The sequence below is a fragment of the Nematostella vectensis genome, chromosome 1, assembly GCF_932526225.1.
Source record: "Nematostella vectensis chromosome 1, jaNemVect1.1, whole genome shotgun sequence".
Taxonomy (NCBI): domain Eukaryota; kingdom Metazoa; phylum Cnidaria; class Anthozoa; order Actiniaria; family Edwardsiidae; genus Nematostella; species Nematostella vectensis.
In genome coordinates this window covers 6,168,244-6,187,726 of record NC_064034.1, presented here as the reverse complement: position 1 = coordinate 6,187,726, position 19,483 = coordinate 6,168,244, and the positions used below count along the sequence as shown (strand labels likewise).

The 19,483-nt window shown below is 38.8% G+C and overlaps 3 protein-coding genes across 6 annotated transcripts in view; 2 read left to right on the top strand and 1 right to left on the bottom strand.

The window, feature by feature from the left end:
- The first annotated feature begins 701 nt into the window (after positions 1 to 701).
- LOC5519131 (probable methylcrotonoyl-CoA carboxylase beta chain, mitochondrial) lies at positions 702 to 10,120 on the top strand. Its single transcript, XM_048723599.1, has 14 exons — positions 702 to 1,471; positions 1,876 to 1,950; positions 2,528 to 2,647; positions 3,090 to 3,148; positions 5,037 to 5,149; positions 5,227 to 5,306; positions 6,257 to 6,348; positions 6,666 to 6,723; positions 6,799 to 6,951; positions 7,267 to 7,323; positions 7,796 to 7,894; positions 8,040 to 8,092; positions 8,874 to 8,955; positions 9,175 to 10,120. Exons 1-14 carry the CDS (start codon positions 896 to 898, stop codon positions 9,256 to 9,258), a joined length of 1,701 nt encoding a protein of 566 aa, XP_048579556.1. The 5' UTR covers positions 702 to 895; the 3' UTR covers positions 9,259 to 10,120.
- On the bottom strand, positions 6,328 to 14,816 carry LOC116602967. Its single transcript, XM_032363812.2, has 2 exons — positions 13,021 to 14,816; positions 6,328 to 6,983 (listed from the first exon to the last, which is right to left on the bottom strand). Exons 1-2 carry the CDS (start codon positions 14,019 to 14,021, stop codon positions 6,974 to 6,976), a joined length of 1,011 nt encoding a protein of 336 aa, XP_032219703.1. The 5' UTR covers positions 14,022 to 14,816; the 3' UTR covers positions 6,328 to 6,973.
- The window catches only part of LOC116602965 (phosphatidylinositol phosphatase PTPRQ), a 45,119-nt gene continuing 34,812 nt past the window's right edge, over positions 9,177 to 19,483 (top strand). For 2 of the 4 annotated variants that reach the window (XM_048723451.1, XM_048723440.1), the window contains exons 1-2: positions 15,155 to 15,390; positions 16,020 to 16,099. The gene's annotated coding sequence lies outside the window, so the exon portion shown is untranslated. Of the gene's footprint in view, positions 9,284 to 15,154; positions 15,394 to 16,019; positions 16,100 to 19,483 lie in introns of those variants that run through there. The other 2 variants (XM_048723445.1, XM_032363803.2) reach the window with 2 other exon arrangements.

Genomic DNA, 19,483 nt, shown 5'->3' with positions numbered 1-19,483 from the left:
CCCGCAAATTTGTACAATGTTGCACCATTCTCTATTACTCTAGTACATTGAGTAATAGTAATATATTAAAGTAATTGCGCTGCTCAGTTCCTAGCCTTTATTTTCTCGTATTTCTTTCTGGCGTCGTTTCCTTTTTTTCTGGACGGCATATCATAATTTCTCGCGTCTTCTTCAAGAAGCAACATCGGCAAGAATAAGCGCGCGTTTAACGTACACGAGCCGGCGTTCTTATGAACCCGTCTGCTACGCGTCCTACATTAAATGGCTTGGCTAACCATAAAACATATTTGTGTGTTTAAAATGAAATACCTCTATTTATGACGACCAATTTGCCCCTTTTATTCAGCCATACTCTCTTATCTAACTCTTGTCTTATGCTCTCTTGTCACGACCAATATTTTTTTTGGAACAAAGCACAGGGAGCCCAACACAAAAATCAGGAACGATGTCATACCATTTTGTTTCCTCCCACTTTAATCCATAGTTTACTGTGACCCTTATTTTGTGTAAATATTAATGCTACTGTTTTATTGATGGCTATTGATGTCACGATCTAGCCTGAGTATCAGGCTTTTTAGGGAGGGGGGGGGGGGGAGGGAAAAAAGTCCCCCCTCCCCTGAAGTTCTGATACTCAGGGCTCTGATACTAGCTGGTCACGATCGCGTAGGATCCATTGAATCTTGAATCTTCAAATAGATTTCTCGTCTATTTTGGGTAGCCTTTGTTGCTAATCGCGGGCGCATAACAAAGATGGCGGCCAAATTGCTCTGAACCTACGGTAATTTCGCGAAAGTTGTCAAGTTGTTGGCTTTTCCATTCACATCAAGATTTCTTCAGTTTATGTAAATACGACACCAACTTCTCGAAACGTAATTTGTGGTGCCTTTCTAGAGTTATGAATTTGTCGAACTTCAACGTTAGACTTTGGAACCATGCAAGAAATACGCGACGTACACAGTGCTTAAGAAACTACCTGGCGAAAAGCCGATCATTATCATCAAGGGTACTGTTTCCTACTCTTGATGGGAGATTTGACAGAAATAGTGAGCTGTTTCAAGAATGCAAAAGGAGAGGCGAAGAAGTAGAGATCTCTTACAAAAACTTGATATCAGTAGCTAAACAAGGTGGTGGAGAAAGTGCTCGTCAAAGACACACGATCAGAAACAAGAAACTTCTTGTTAGAGAGCGCATAAGTCGGCTCCTGGACAAAGGATCTGACTTCTTGGAATTCTCCCCCCTTGCTGGTCTTGATCTGGAATATGGTACCATTGCCTCTGCTGGGGTGGTGTCTGGCATTGGAAGGGTATCTGGAAATCTTTGTGTTATACTTGCGAATGATGCCACAGTGAAGGCGGGTACTTTGTATCCTATTGGGGTCAAAAAGCAGCTTAGAGCACAAGAGATTGCTGAGCAAAACAGATTGCCACTTATTTTTCTGGTTGACTCTGGTGGTGCATTTCTGCCCCTACAGGTAAGCATGAGCACAGTAAGTTGGGATGGCTTCATTTTTGCAAACTGTTAGCTGTAATTCACAAATTTGCACCCATTTTAACAAACTCAATGTTTAAATTAATGAAAATATGAAAAGTATTTTCATATGCCTACACTGCTTATTTTTTCAAAATTTAGTCTCAAGCTTCATTTTAAAATTCTTTCAAACAAACACTTTCTTTCTCATTATTATAATGAAGGAAAACAAATAGTATGTCTGTCATTATGTATGTCATCTTAGTTCTACTCCTACACATTTAATATTAAGGATATACATCATGCTGTACTTTATATGAAAATTAAGAAATGTCTTACTCTTCCTTTGTCTTCTTTGTGGAGGTTCATATTGTAGTACTAAAATCACAAATAAATTTTTATCCCCAGGCTGAAATTTTTCCGGAAACAGGAGGGAGAACATTTTATAATGAGGCAGTCATGTCTTCCTGTGGAGTCCCAGTGGTGTGTACTGTTTTTGTGTACTGTGTGTACTGTTTTGATTTTCGTTAAAAAAACGATATATGGAAAAGTATACAATTCCATACCTGCCACCCCTTAGAGATAAAAAAAAGCAGGAGAAAATACAAAATATCAACTAATTTACAGGGGAGATTACAGTAAATATATGGAAAGTTTTTTTCTCCAGTAGTAAAAAGAGAGAATAAAAAAAACCAGGATTACCCCATGAAAACTGGTTCTCAAGTAGGTTTATGGTCATCAACCAGTTACACTTCCAATAACATTTGTTTGCTTTTTTACTATCAGAAATGTCAGAATTCAGTTTTACAGAAAAAAAAGGGGAATAGAGTCTTTCCTCTACTACATTACTACATTAATGTGCTGATAAGATTTTGTGTCTTATCGCAGGACCATCCACATGAATAACAGAAATACTCTTTTTTAGGCTCAACCACTATTTACAAAAAATATCACCAATTTTCAATGTTTTAAACGTATTCAAAAGACCTACTGCTGTCCATAAGATTTTTAAGGGCAGATGTTGGTGTTGAAAATTGTTTGTCCTAATTTTACTATTAAGGTCTGTGTGGTGTGTGGTTCATGTACTGCCGGGGCTGCCTATGTTCCAACAATGGCAGAAGAAACTGTCATCATAGACAAGATAGGAACCATATTTCTGGGTGGTCCACCATTAGTCAAGGTATGCTTCTCTTCTCTCCTGGGTTACGTCTATTTTTAACTCCTTGTTCTAAAGGTAAAAAAACATAATGGCTACAGTATCACATTGCACTTGTTTCATACAGCATGTGCTATATCAATTTTGTTTGACTACTTATCATCTACAGCAGGGGCTTTCCTGTATTTCTCAAGAGTTTCATATTTAAATAGCATGCCCCAAATTTTAACAATCAACAATTCAAATAGCTGCTTTAAAGGGGCAGGGTCATGGTACTGCACATGTCTGGAGTCAGTGTTGATTGTTAGTAGGCTTTAAATTGTCTACAAAAAGTTGAACTTTAAGCTGTCAATGACTTGTTAATATAATACAAAATATTTACTCTAAACCATTTTTATTGACACTGCCCCTTTTAAGTCTCTGAGTATGTAACAACATGAATGTTTGAATTTTTAAATTTTTGCAGGCAGCCACAGGAGAGATTGTATCAGCAGAAGACTTAGGTGGTGGACTCCTTCACTCAAGGTTTGAAAGCTGCAGTGGTCATGTATTAAATATTGGCCAGTAATTTAAGTAGCAAGAGACTGTAGCCAGCAGATTAGATAATCTTTTGATTGGGTAATTCGATTTATTCAACATGATTGATGTGTAAGCACAGGTGTCAATTCTTTAAGTGCTGAATAATTGATTAAATGTCATCCACAGTTGTAACACAATCTCAAGGCTTTTGACAAGAAATGATAAAAAATAACAACTACAGCACTGTAAACATCAAGTCTAGTACTCAATTATTTCCATTGTTAGGGACCGTTATTTTTTATCAGGGAGGGGGGGGGGGCTGGTGGAAATTTTAGAAGCTCAGTATTTTTTTAGGTGACCCACCCCACAACCTCTGTATTTTTCTGAGTGCCCCCCCCCCCCCCAATCCCATGAATTTTTTCACATGCACCTTGTCTGTTGTCCATATGTTTCACAATCTCGGTTTCTCTTCTCCTTTAATTGAGTATTAACATTATATAAATTCCAAGTATAGCATTTGTAAACACAACTGTTTATTACATGTCTCGACCATTTGCTTTACAACGAACGAACATCCTATAATATACTCCTTACACAGGTAGCCTGGTCATAACACAGGTAGCCCGGTAGCCCGGGTAATAAACCAAGCAAATGTAATAATATCAACAGGAAAATAATAAATGTATGGCACTTCTCCTTGTACAAAAGATCCAACATCTGATACAAGTATTCCAGAGAAGCTTCAAAGAGAGCATCTCGGATATATTGCCAATCCGACTGAAGAAGGAGCAAAATATTACATGAAGATCATGAATGAAGCCTACAAAAAATGTGAAACCCTGGAGAAAGAAAATTTGTTGTTGAGCGATCCCGACAATATGACTTAATAGTGTTGGAGAAGAAAATAATTGAGAAAGCCGATGGGTGCAAAGCATTGTTATGTCGCTCAGTGACATGCGCAACTGAGGTCCTATTTCAGATCAAGGATGACAGAGGATCATGTAATATTTTCAAAATTGTGACGCATTGACACCAATTTCAAACCCAAAAGTGGGATCTATGAAATATTTACGGGATGCGGGTGAGGGGCCACACCTTCTGAATGCTTCTGAATGCTTTGACTGCAACTTGTTAAAATCCTGCTTACGCCCCTGGATGAGGATAGCGATGAGGATAGCAAGTGGAGGGAGTGAGGATGGCGATGAGGGTGGCAAGTGGAGGCAGTGAGGATGGCGATGAGGGTGGCAAGGGGAGGCAAATGGAGATGGCAATGAGGGTGGCAAGGGGAGGCAAATGGGGATGGCGATGAGGGTGGCAAGGGGAGGCAGTGAGCATGGCGATGAGGGTGGCAAGGGGAGGCAGTGAGGATGGCGATGAGGGTGGCAAGGGGAGGCAAATGGGGATGGCGATGATAGCGATGAGGATGGCGAGGGCAGCAATAGAGGGTTCATGAGAATCCCAGTGAAGAGTATTCTGTTTGAGTTGAGACAGTGCACATACACTGACGACTGTTTTTTAAACTTTGTTTTGTTCTATCTAAATATAAGAAGCCATCACAAAAGCTCACGGCAGAGTTATTCCTCAAAAGCACAGTCTAGAACAGTTGAGAAATTAAATGTATTGTATTAGGACTAATTTTTGTCCCAAAAATAGCTGTAATATTTCGTGTGACCACCTTTTTTCTGTGTATTTTTTGGGATGCCCCCCCCTTTTCCCCTGTATTTTTTTAGGTGACCCCCCTAATTTCCAACAGCCCTCCCTCCCTGATAAAAAATGAACGGCCGGTCTCTTATGTTATTAATTACTAAGAGGTAGAAGAGGACACATAAGTTTATTTGTTCATGAATTCCAATAATATTTCATGATCCTGATTAATCTTTCTCTTGTCTTCTAGTGTTAGTGGATGTACAGATCACTTTGCTACTGATGAAAAGAGTTCCTTAGAGATGACTCGTCAAATAGTGGCAAGTCTAAACAGGAAGGAATTACCTGCCCCTTCACCATCATGTAATGAAAAACATAAATTTGATAAATAGGATTATTTATTTTTAGACACTGACTGTATGAAATGAATTCTTTTTTAGACATAGAGCCCCCTCTCTACCAAAGTGATGACTTAGTGGCCCTTTCTCAATTTGATAAAGAAATCCTACCAATTTACCAGGTATTGTATACCAATTTACCAGGTATTGTAGTACCAATTTACCATGTATTGTATACCAATTGACCAGGTATTGTATACCAATTGACCAGGTATTGTATACCAATTTACCAGGTATTGTAGTACCAATTTACCAGGTATTGTATACCAATTTACCAGGTATTGTATACCAATCCACCAGGTATTGTATACCAATTTACCAGGTATTGTATACCAATTTACCAGGTATTGTATACCAATTTACCAGGTATTGTAGTACCAATTTACCAGGTATTGTATACCAATTCACCAGGTATTGTATACCAATTTACCAGGTATTGTATACCAATTGACCAGGTATTGTATACCAATTGACCAGGTATTGTAGTATCCATTTACCAGGTATTGTATACCAATTTACCAGGTATTGTATACCAATTCACCATGTATTGTATACCAATTGACCAGGTATTGTATACAAATTTACCAGGTATTGTATACCAATTTACCAGGTATTGTATACCAATTTACCAGGTATTGTATACCAATTTACCAGGTATTGTATACCAATTCACCAGGTATTGTATACCAATTTACCTGGTATTGTATACCAATTTACCAGGTATTGTATACCAATTTACCAGGTATTGTATACCAATTGACCAGGTATTGTAGTACCAATTTACCAGGTATTGTATACCAATTTACCAGGTATTTTATACCAATTGACCAGGTATTGCAGACCAATTTACCAGGTATTGTATTCCAATTAACCAGGTACTCTAGAACCATTTAACCAGGTAGTGTTAGTAGACCCATTTAACCAGGTAATTTGTCACCAATTGACCAGGTATTGCAGACCCATTTGCCAGGTTTTGTTGTACCAATTTACCATTTATCAATCTCTTTTTGTCCTTAAATGAACCAAGCGTTTTTTTAACTTCATTAATTAAAACATTTTTTTTTACATTTAGATCATATCACGTATTGTAGATGGGAGTCGTTTTCAGGAATTCAAAGCAAAATATGGACCAGAGCTTGTTTGTGGTTTTGCACATATTTATGGGTAAGGGAATATTTTAAGCTTTTACTCAATTACTTCCCTAACTACTTATGCTACCCTATTCACTATCATTAACTGTACACCAATATTTTTTTTTTGCATTTTATCACATATGTAAACACATGGGCCTTGGAAAATCAGTTGTGCCTGTGGTCTCGTAAAACCTCCTTAAAATCGTGGCTATGGAGCTGACTTCAGACCATGGAACACAGCTTATGATCAATATAGTTGGTCTTTGATTTTACAACTTTACCAGTGTTGCATTTAAGAATTACTGGTAGTTGTACGTACAACTGAAAATACGATTTTCTTATGAACAGAAATGTAGTTGGTGTGGTTGCAAATAATGGGTCTGTTACTTCACAATCAGCTCTAAAGGTACATGAATATTTAATCCTTCTATAGCAATTATGACTGGCTATAGATGATTGATAGTATATACACTTCTTTCAGGGCGCACACTTTATAGGGCTGTGCTGCCAGCGTGATGTGCCTCTTGTGTTCTTGCAAAACACCACAAGTCCACAGAGACCCTTGACAGCAGATGCTGCGGGACAGCTTATTAAGGACATGGCCAAAATGATCCACTCTGTTGCTTGTGCCCAGGTACTGTTCTCACAACTGTTGCTTAACTGCCCCTGCCAGCAAATAGAGGACACATTTGGCTTGTTATGCTTTTTTTTGAAAATCAGACAGATCCAGGGGTAGTTTTTCATAGAGGTACTCATTAACTTATAACATTTTAACAAGTTTTTTGTGCCATCAAATGCAGCAGCAGTTCTTTGAATAAAGCACATGCAAATTACGGATGTTGGGGGTTGGATGGGAGTCGTTTTCTTGCCTTATTTGGAGGGGGAAGGGAGGAAAGGATGGCTCTGAGGCAAAACCCAGTAATATAGTATCAGTGAATTTTCTTTTCAGGTTCCTAAGTTTACAATTATCATGGGAGGAAGCTATGGACCAGAATCTTTTGCCATGGTTGGTGTTACTAATTATTAATAATTATTAATTGAATATCTCGAGCCCTTTCTGTTCTAATTTCCCTAGCTAGGGGCTTGAAGAGACATTTAACGTACAAGGGCCCTTAATATGTGGCTTTTTAACTTTATAATTTTCTTATTTCAAAATACATAATACATTTTGAGGTATGTGAAGCTGTTAATGAGAGTACTGTATTTTCTCAGCCATCTTTTTCGCTATTGATTATTCAATAAACCCTTGTCAAAACAATTATGCATTTGATTGTATTAGACCCGAGGTGAAGTATCCTAATGCGAGAGAATACATGGACAACCAATGAACTCTGGCTAGGGATTAGAATCCCTCTTAATGTTGGACTCTATCTGATCTATCTGGTGATTGTTGATATCAAGTTAAAGCAGAAGTACTGTATAAACATATAAGATGCCTAGACGTCAACCATAATATCAAATTGCTTGAATATCTCTAGTGTGGACGCTCTTTTGACCCAAGATTTATCTACACCTGGCCATCTGCGCGTGTTGCAATGGATTCACCTGAAAACCTCACCAAAATAGCCTTGATACAGGTAGGTTGAGAGGACTTCAGGAGCTTGTTGAGGGGAGTCAAAGGCGTTTGGCCATTGGCCTTTATGACTAGTGCTGTACGTACAGGACAGTTTAGTCGCCCTGCTCAATGGCAGCATTTTGGTAAGTTTTTATCCTTTTTTGCAGGGTGAAAACCAGAGTGATAATCAAGATGAAAAGGAAGCCAAACTTCTAAAGAAGTAACGCCCATATACGCATATAAGTCATCTAGTAATCTAGTAACTGTTGACAAACACCTTATTCATGATTGACTTGAGAAAATATAATATTATCTTCGTTTTATTGCTCGAGGAGAGACTTGGAGGTGTATTTGTTTCACGGTAAAAAAAAAATATACGACTATACGACTATACGACTACGTACGAGTAACCTACGACTACATACGAGTAACCCACGTTTACATACTAGTAACCTACGACTGCATACGAGTATCCTTCGACTTCATACGAATTACGACTACTTACGAGTATCCTACGACTTCATACAAGTAACCTACGACTATTTACGAATATCCTATACGACTAGATACGTGTAACCCACGACTATTTACGAGTCACCTGCACGACTACATACGAGTAACACACGACTATTTACTAGTCACCTGTACGAATAACCTACGACTACTCACAAGTAACCTGTACGACTACATACGGGTAACATAAGACTATTTACAAGTAACCTACGACAACCAACGACTACATACAAAGTACAAGAAACCCAGGACTACTTGAAAGAAACCAACGACTACATATGGGTGTCTTGCACGTCCAGTACATGCGAATTATTTACGACTATATGATATGATAAGCATGATGTAAAAAAAAAAAAAAAAAAAAAAACTCGCAGTATTGCCTGCCCATTTTTGCCTTCAATGCATGATAATGTCTGGAATCCCCCTCTCCCTCCCCCATGAACCATTTCATTTTTTTGCATTATTATTTTTATTTTTCATCTCGTAAGATATGATGCTGAGTCAGGGGCGTATTATGGCACCGCACGCTTATGGGACGACGGAGTGATTCTACCCCAAGATACAAGGAAGGCAAGTCAACGCTATTAACGAATAATGGAAACCAGACACTTTTTCACTAATACTTACAAGGTTTATTTTTTTTTCTCATTATCCAAAACGTGTAGAACTCCAAAATCTATTCTTTCGATTGCATTTACCCACTCGATTGGAATGCTATGTAAAGACCATCTAGTAACAGCCACAAAAAAGTTCCATGTTGACTGTTAGTACACATTATATTTGTTTCAGGTTCTCGGCCTCAGTCTCCGCGCTGCCTTGGCGTCTGCGACCCAGCGGTTTGAACCCCCCAAATACGGCGTGTTCAGAATGTGATATCTAACTGATCGTCATCTATCAGGTGTACATTATATGTATAATTGTATGATGATACCCAAGCTTGTAGTGCCATCTTCTGAGACAGCATTGCTAAGGGCTTTTTAGGATATGGACTAGGAAGAGAAAGATAAGGGATCGTATGAACTGCAGAGCAGAAGTGCGCTCTAGTCCTCGAGAACGAACACGAACTATGAATGATTATACACAAACGAGTATTAGCCTGAAGAATGAGTAATCTACGAATACATACGAGTAGACTTCATAGGAGTAACTCACGAGTACATTCGATAAACCCACGACTACATGCGATTAATCTAAGATTACATAATACTACAATGCGATTAACCCACGACTACATGCGATTTACAGACCACTCGCCCGCATACGAGTGACTTCTTAGTATTACGAGTTATTGATGACTATTTATGACCACATGCAAGAAACCTACAAACTTGCAAACGAGAATCGAAACCATTTGATTCAAATTGCGTGACATGAAAAACCTACCGACTCTATGTATGATTAAATACGATTTGCCCACGTACCAGTAGCTTACCACCGCATGTGTGACTGTGTATATGAGTTACCTACGATAGCGTACTAGTAGCTTGCAAGTGCATGACTTGTGTAACTGTGTGCATTATGTCCCTAAGTCCAGGAACACGTTATTGTTTGCCAGCATAGAGGGTAATTTGGGCTTCAAAAGTGGATATAAAGCAGCCTTTTCAAATTCCAAATATTTGAATGCCATTTTTACATTTATTGTATTTATTTTTACCCCTTTAGGGGGGATTTTTACGATCCCGAGGTTGGTCTCTCGATAAACTCGAACCTCCTGTATAAAGACTAAAGTTTTTAATTTTTTGTTGTTAATTATACTTCCTTTATGTCTTACAAAACGGGAATTCGACTCTGCCAACTTTTCGTCTTTAACAAGACTTCTTCGGGGCAGTCAGAGCAGGCTGACGAAAATTTGGCAGAGTCGAATTCCAGTTTTAGGTGTATTGTATTCATTCTTCTGGTTCACGAACACGACTATTTGATGGGCTTTTTGTATTTATTCCTTTATGTCTTACATGGACTTATTATTATAACATTGATCCATTATGATTATTTATGTACTATTTTATATTCTCAAAATATTCTAAACATTTCCCGATGACTCGATTTAATTTCGATTTCTCTCAAGATTCGAGTTTTATTAGAAGAGACTCTTTTTAGGGCTTAAACACGAGGTTCCGCTATAAAAGGGAAAGCTCCTCCGATCCCCTGGCTCAAGAACAATCAGTTATCAATCAGCCGTCAATGAGTCAACATGTCAGGATAATTGCTCTGAGCGCTAAATTCAAACTTCATATTCTAAACCAAATTAAGTATCATTCCTAGACTTGTTCAGCTAAAATGTTCCGATTTATAGTAAAATAATGCATGCCAAGCTTTTCGTGCTCTAAAAGACGAGCATTTTCATCACAGCGCGAGAATAATTTATGCGGATTAAGGACAGCGCAAAATTAAAAATTTTGCCCCAAAACGTGAACAGCAAATCACTAACTTATTTCTTAACACAACTGTCTTGTTACCTGTGCAAAAATAGTTTTATTCTAACCGACTGAGGCTCAGAGATAAGCAATTTTACAAGAGGCTTATAATTTGTGACTGCTAGCGTGGCAGTGTTCTGATTATAATTGCAAATTGAAGCCCGGGGGTGGGAGGAGCTTTCCCTTTTATAGCGGAACCTCGTGTTTAAAAGACACCAAGCCGGTATAAAGCTCTGTGCGTGCCACAGGTGTAAGTACGATAACCTGTTTCATATCAGTTCATGTTAAAATTGCTCTGTCTTTTTGCGGAGGGCCCAATGCTCATGATTTTTCATAAGACGACTACAAATTTACTTATGCATATAATATGCACAGAAAAGACTACACATTTTCAAATTTTATTTATTTATATGTATTTTTTCTGTAATTCGTAGTGCACACTAGTGACATAACGAAATAACAACTTAGGCGCGCGTACTCTTTTAAGCCCGACATAACGACATGGACAAAAAAAAAACTTTTTTTCTCTTATGCCTAGTGCACAGTAGTGACATAACGACATAACAACATAGGCGCGCGCACGCGTTTTAAGCCCGACATAAAGACATGGACACAATGACATAAAAGAAAAAAAACATGTTTTTTCTCTTGTCAAAATTTCGAACCATTCACTCTTGAACATATGAACATAAGGGTGCGCGCGCCTATGTTATTATGTCGTTATGTCACTAGTGTGCACCAGGCATAAGCACATAATGGTAGTAGTTCCGTAGCAGCGGTTATATGTTCCGTATCACTCGAAAATTCTGTCGTCTGGTGTGAGTTTTTCTCGTTTGAGAATCAATAAAAACACATTTACTGAATAACATATCACATCCCTTCCTTTTTGCTCTTAATTAATTTATAAAAATGGTTTTATTTTCGCAATGAAGCAATTCAACAAACCAACAATCGTCAGAGCTCGCGTTCTTATGAAGTTCCCGCCAAGTGTATACTTATAAAAATCGACACCAATATATATATTTTAAAATATGTTGTCAGTGCAAATGTGAAATGTCAATTGTCAAATGGCAGTTCTTCTATCAAAAATGCCATGGAACTCGTCAAATTTCTACGGAATGTAGGAAAATGTAGATAACTTATTCGATTTTATTACTTATCATCTTAATTCTTACAAATGATTATACCCATAAGCAGTAATTGGTCTTAGAACTGCCAGTTGCCATTCGCCTTTTGCACTGACAATGTTTATTGAAATAGGTATATATGAATAATGCTAAAATAGTTCTGACAGCGGCAGCGGAGGATTTTAAAACATTTTAAGGCCCTTGGACGCCAAATTAGTTGAAACGAACTGTAAAATTAATCAACTTTCACATTTACTGTGATTCAAGACAACATTTTTGGGGTTTGCCAACAACCCTCACCCCTGCATCCCCCACCTGGCCGTACCACTTCATACCGGCTTATTATCCCCCACCCGGCCGTACCACTTCATACCGGCTTATTAACCCCCACCCAGCCGTACCACTTCATACCGGCTTATTATCCCCCACCCGGTCGTACCACTTCATACCGGCTTATTATCCCCCACCCGGTCGTACCACTTCATACCGGCTTATTATCCCCCACCTGGCCGTACCACTTCATACCGGCTTATTATCCCCCACCCGGCCGTACCACTTCATACCGGCTTATTATCCCCCACCCGGCCGTACCACTTCATACCGGCTTATTATCCCCCACTCGGCCGTACCACTTCATACCGGCTCATTATCCCCCACCCGGCCGTACCACTTCATACCGGCTTATTATCCCCCACCCGGCTGTACCACTTCATACCGGCTTATTATCTCCCATCCGGCCGTACCACTTCATACCGGCTTATTATCCCCCTCCCGGTCGTACCACTTCATACCAGCTTATTATCCCCCACCCGGCCGTACCACTTCATACCGGCTTATAATCCCCCATCCGGCTGTACCACTTCACACCGGCTTATTATCCCCCACCCGCCGTACCACTACATACCGGCTTATTATCCCCCACCCGGCCGTACCACTTCATACCGGCTTATTATCCCCCACCCGGCCGTACCACTTCATACCGGCTCATTATCTCCTACCCAGCCGTACCAATTCATACCGGCTTATTATCCCCCACCCGGCCGTACCACTTCATACCGGCTTATTATCCCCCACCCGGCCGTACCACTTCATACCGGCTTATTATCTTGAGGCTCGCTTGTTGTGCATCTTTTTTCGCATGGTATCGAGGTGCTCTATCTCTTGTCTCATTGTCCATTCTCAAGCTCCTCGCATACAGCCATGCGGCGTTTTCTTCTGACTTTAAGTGAACGGGACATCCATTATCATTGTCCAAGGCTTCGGCTCCTGGCCCTGGTATCGGAGTTTGTTGCTCAGTGCATTCGTCAGTTGTTGTAGGGCTACCTACATTTTCTTCGGCCTGCTCTTTGCTAAGCGTCGTGCTTGGCACTGTTTTCTTACCTTGGGCAGGCGTTGGTGGCTCAGTTAGGGCTTTTCCATCATGTTGTTGAGGAACGTTGATTGAGAAAGTCGCGGTAGTTCTGTCGTTGCAAAGGCCTTTCTCCTCACAAAATCCCAGTGGGAAGGACTCGATAGCCGCACCTTTGGTGATACCATCTTCATGATAATGTAACTCATGGCTGTCTGTCTTTTGAGGGTCATGCTGAGGTTTAGGCAAGTGGCCACGCGGATTTGACATGGGCAACGGTTGATCCGCAGTGATTGGTTCCTGTATTTCTCTTGTTGTTATCTCTCTCTCCGTGGCCTTGAGTCTTATTTTGTTGTTCCCCTTATTACTATCGTAACTATGCCTCGTCTTACTTATGGGCACCAACGGAAGAACACTATTCGGTGATAAAGTATGCACCATCTCATTTTGGGATAACTCCCGGAAAGCAGTTTCCTGGAAATGTCGACTCTTCATTCGTGACATAGGGTTTTCGTGACATTTTCCATCTTTGTACGAGAATCCAGATGGACTGTTAGGGGAGTGATAAAGAACCGAAGGCATACAGGAGTTCATTGGAGTAGTAGCATCGTCTAGACTAAGAGATTCCAGCGTTTTAATTGTCCTTAGTTGTTCTCTTGGACTAATGGGACTTCTTGGACTCAGCGAGTTTGGTGAAGAACGTGGGCTTAATGGACCACACGAGCTGGGTGATCCACGTCCCGGCATAATCTTTGGACTTTTCTTATCATCTGTGAGCTAAGGGACCAAGTTGAGCTTCGTGAACTGGACGTACTGATTGGACTTTTTGGACTCAGGGAGTTTTGTGAAGTGCGTCGGCCGAACGAGCCCGACGAGTCAGTCGAGCCAGTGCGCTGTCTAAACCCTAGACGCTGCTTTTGTGGACTGATTGGACTTATCGGACTGAGTGAGTTTTTCGAGGTGTATCGACTGAGTGACCCGTGATTTCTGGGCGGACTGAACGGTGGTTGTAAATGTAGATATTTTTCTTCTGTTTCCCGAGGAAGGGTTATATTTACTTTGGGCCTCGTAGCTCGCTTCGATAAACAATTGATGTGTGTGTTTAGATTTGGTTGTTCACTGGCAAGGATGTCTCCTGCCGGCTGGCTCGCTTCTGCATCATAATCGATATCGTCCGAACTTCCCTCTAGATGTATAGGGAGATTTCGTGAGACTTGGCGGCTTTTTTGCTGTCTACCTTCAAGGCTGAAGTAATTCGTTTGCCATTTCCCTTGATGTTTTGTTATATCGTCATTATCTCCCTTCGTGACGTGAAATGGTCTGTTAATTTCGTCGCTTGCTGACTCCGTTTCTTTTGTCTCTCTCGCCCTTTCTTCAATTGACGGGGTCAGTTCGCATGATAGACTAGCCGGGAACTCGTTCCCATCTCCTGTACTGAAATTCACGGGCTGTCGAAATGGACTCGTTGATCTCTGCCTTTCACCATTCCTTTGGTATTTTTTCGACCTGTTCATGTCTAACTTTTTTCAAGAGCTTTTTTTTATGTCCTAAACCTTTGGGAAACGAATAAAGTTGAAATTTTGATACTATATTTTCAAAAAGCCAAGGAGACTAGGATAAATGTTTGATATTCCGTTTTTGAGTCGCTCTTGACCAACGCACGGCAGACGTCATGTTGCTAGGAAACCCTTAGCAACCTAGTCACTAAATTCAAGATAAAATCTTGGGTGGCAACGAACTTGTTGAGTTGTTACTAATTTGCAGGCTGTTTACACGCGCGATTTAAGTGCGATAAAAACCGCCGCAAAAATTTCAGCCCGTGTCGCGCGACAAAAGTTGCTAGTGTAGACAGGCCTTTAAGTCCCCTAATTACTTAAGTCCACTGCGCAAGCGTTCTTAGGTGGTGACTGCTAATTACTTTACCAAGGGTTCCTCCAGTTGCTCTCATGATCTGTTTTTAGCATCTTAGCAAGCATAACATTCATATGTTAAAGATTCCCCTAAAAGGAAGGTGAGAGACGCATTGATGCGGCGCACATGAGTGAGGTAACTCTACTCATTTTAAGAAGCTTTATTCGAGTCCCGGAGGAAAGAAGGAGGTGTTAGCGTGTGCAAGGTAGTTGTATCCTTTGAAAGACCACCTCGAGTATTATATTTTGCGGGTCTCTCTGAAAATTAAAGAGTCGTTGTCGGACATCCGTTGTTATTGTTTTCATCTAACGATGGAAACTAATTATGTGATGAAATTTTCGAAACAATAGGTTAATAAATATAATAGGAAATATCGCATGGAAAGGGCACACTTGGAATTTCGCTAGAATGACAAGGCGGCGGCTGAAAGGATTCAGTTATTAGATTTTTTTTACCATTTTTAATTCTTCTTCAAACTTTTCTGAAGACCTAGTAAGTTTTGATTTTCTTTTCTTTGGCGTCGGAGGGAACACTTGGGATCATCAAAACATGTTATGCGCTCCGTTTGTTTTTAAAACAATTTTACCACCATTTGACTTTCAAAGTAGGAAAGCTGGAATGACACTGATATTATTAGTTTTAATTAGCTACATTTAGTGCGTACATTTAGCTTCTGAAAACTTCAACTATGACAGGTTTTAAAAGAATAGTCTTTGCGATTTAAAAATAAAAATAAAAAACGCATTAAAATTTACATGCTTTTTGTTTCAAGTATAGGCTTATTCGAATATTTTCACTGTTAAAAAAACTTTCTTGATAATTCTTTCATTCCAGCTGCCATGGTTAATATTTAATAGCGGGATGGTGTATGGGACATTTAGATGATATTTCGCTCATCGGACTTTGACAATAAGGTAAGATGAGACACGAACCGGCTGTAATCACGAAAATACATTTTAATCTTCCCCTGTCCAAAACTTTTATATCTTATTTATATTATCTTATTATTTTAGCGTCATTTTATGTGTAAATTAATGCTGCGCAAAGTTCGTCGAGTTTCCTTTTGTCAGTGTGTGAAAGGAGTCAATTGCTTAGATGCGGACTGTTATTTTTCCCAACTTCTCCGAAGTAAAATAATCGAGGATTTATTTTTAATGAATCAAGGGTTACGTTACTTATAATTCCATGGCCTACTTGTTCTAATAATGTATTTTTTTCTGCTAAAAACAAATGATTGATCTCAAAACATCAATTAGCCGCTTCTTACCGTCAATGTTTTTTTAGTTAGAATATTAGTCAGAGTTAATTATCTATATTTGTGGTTTCTTATCCAACTTACTCAATTTTACTTTTATAATGTAAATGTGTTTTGTACGATATCTTTTTAGCTTTCCGAATTACCAAAACTATAAGCAAACTATTTTCTCCCCAAAACCAAAAGGGCGCGAAGGCGAATATTTCTAATAAAGATTTCACTTTCTACCAACGAATTAAACGAAGAATACTTAGATTGTTTGCTTATTCAAGAATTTCTTGATGTTTTTTTATTTTTTATTTTATTTTTTTATTGTTTATTTTGACGACGTACATTTTTTAGGGCATTTAAAATCTTCGCTTATCAAAATTTTCGTTCAAACTCTTGGATACCTTGCTAACCTCGTAGGATAGCAGGTCGACCGCGCACTCCTTCCAGTTGCGCGAATGTTAAAACTCACTACACAAAATATTTTGTTCATACGAATAAAAGGCCGTGTATGCGCGGTAGAGATGCAAAGGGAAAAAAAAACGGTAACCAAATAAATAGTGCCCGAAGCCCGCTTTTTACTGGGCCTATGCGATTGTTTTAGTACATACCTAGCGGTGACAGAAAATGGTATATCTAAAAGCAAAATTAAAATACACCAAAAACTGGAATTCGACTCTGCTAAATTTCGTCTTTGGAAGAGTCGAATTCCAGTTTTCGGTGTATTGTATTCATTCTTCTGGTTCACGAACACGACTATTTGGGCTTTTTGTATTTATCAAAACACGGAGTTTGAAGCAGATTTTTCTGTAAAAATAGTATGTTAGTTAAGTAAACATAAAACTGAAACTTAGCACCATTTGACTGTGTTTTCTCCGCGAAGCAGGGGCTTTGGTAGACTTTTTGACAGGTGCTTATGTGCCTATAATGGCTTACACTTTATGTATGGCGTTACCTATTATTACGCCTCACTCTGAAAGATGTCAAGTTTCGCAGTCTCTATATCGTGTCATATGTTATCCAATTTTTTTGTTTCCTGGCTGTTTAAAAAATGTTATGTGTCGTCAAAATAGCGTAGTTTTATGCTATTTCGGTGACTATACGAGTTGCAAGAAAAATAGTAGATAATAAATAATATAACGGCCCTCGTAATATCTTTTTCACGCGCTTTTCCTTCTTATTGGTGGATAATTCATAACATAAAGTTGACAGTGATTCTAAAAATAAAATGGGGTTACCGCTAAAACATCCACCTAAACTGGATGTTTTAATTCGACAAGTGATTGCTTTTTTATTCCAAACTTTAGAAACTACAACAAAAGGAGCTTAAATTTATTCTTCAACCATTTAATGTATGTTTTAGTATAAAAAATAAATATTATCTAAAAATGTAAATACAAGGGATCACGTATCTTTTTTCCCCTATATGGACTGATTCTTTGGACGGGATTGTATTAGAAGGGTGGATTGAGCAGTTTATTATTATTTTTTTCAGATAATGCTCGTTTTAGAGTCAAGCGTCCAATAAGTTGGCAAAACTGTCAGCTTGCAGGGATCCTTCTAAAATTTCGTTATGTAATGTTTAATAGACTTTTAAGCTTTAAAAAGCTTTACGGTTTTTGTGAGATTCAGCTAAAAGCATGACTAAGCACAGTGAGTTCCTACTTCAGTGAGTTCCTTATTTGCTTTGATATGTATAGAGTTGTGATATAAATATTTGATCACAAATTTTTACAAACGTTTACGATGCAGCATGACTGAGATTTGAACCACGCAAAATGTGTACACTTGAGATTCAAGTCAAACCATTTCTTTGCAACAAAATACATTCTTTAAAGAGGGCTACATTGATGCGCTTTTTTTAAGGAAGCAAACCCGAAAATGTTTGCTCTACTCTCTTACAAAGAAATTCGATACATGCTTTAAAAGGGAAATTTGTCGTTATGGCTCCATCTTTATACGCCTCCTCCAAAATGTTTTAGCTTGTGTGTAAATATAGATTGTTGCTGTTGTGAGTTCCTATTTATTTGCTAGCTCGAATTTCCAGACCCGTGAGACATTATGTTTGTCTTTGTTTAACCCAGCAGGACAAAGTCAGATATAAATATTTGGTTACAAACTTTTACCTCGAGATAAACATCTTGCTAACTGATATTTCTTCCAAAGAGATAAGATTAATTACTATTAATTACACTCGATCGACACAACAATTCCCCCACAGCTACGTACCCGAAACGATCCACTAGAGTCCCCGAAATGAACCCCAAGGAATTACAGTAATGGACAACTAAAGGAATGTGTAAGGATTGGCTTTCAGTTTTAAAAACATATGAAACATTTAGCCTTGTTTGTGTTATTAAAAGGGAATGTACATTAACTAAAACTATAGTATTAAGATTTTAATATACGACTGCGGGGGAATACAGTGTTTGAGTCAGAAATTGGGGTCAACTAGCTTGTGATAGCAATTTGAAGAACCCGGCGTGGATAAATCATTTTTACATAACAAGCCATAAAAGAAAGTCTTTACAGATAGGACATGCTGCTTTTTATAGGAAGTGAAATGTTTTTTTTTGTTATTTTTTTGGCATGTTTGTTTTCGGTGAACGAAAGACCTATCATATCATGAGATCATGCCGGGGTGTACGCACGACTACATAAGGAAGTTCAAAACTCACATAATATTTGCTTTCAACAAAAGCCACATCCTCTTAATATTTTACATCGGTAGTAGAAGGGTTGTTCGAGTGTATAACTCAGTGTGCTTTTGTCATTCCATCTTCTCGGCCAAACCGGCTGCCTAAAATGTGTCGATAAATATTCGCTCGTGTGAACAAGGATTTCGTGGTGAAATACATGTTTTGTTGTCGAATGAATATTATTTTTTAGGGGTGATGTTTACCAGAAATAAGATTTATAGTGTCAGAGTCATGTGTTGGAACCGCAAAATGTTTAGAGTGTGATGGAAGGTCAAAAGTTTGAACGATCTGAGCAAAGCTGTGCTATATTTATACATGCTGTATTTCTTTCAGTAGCAATTAAAAGTTGTGTATTT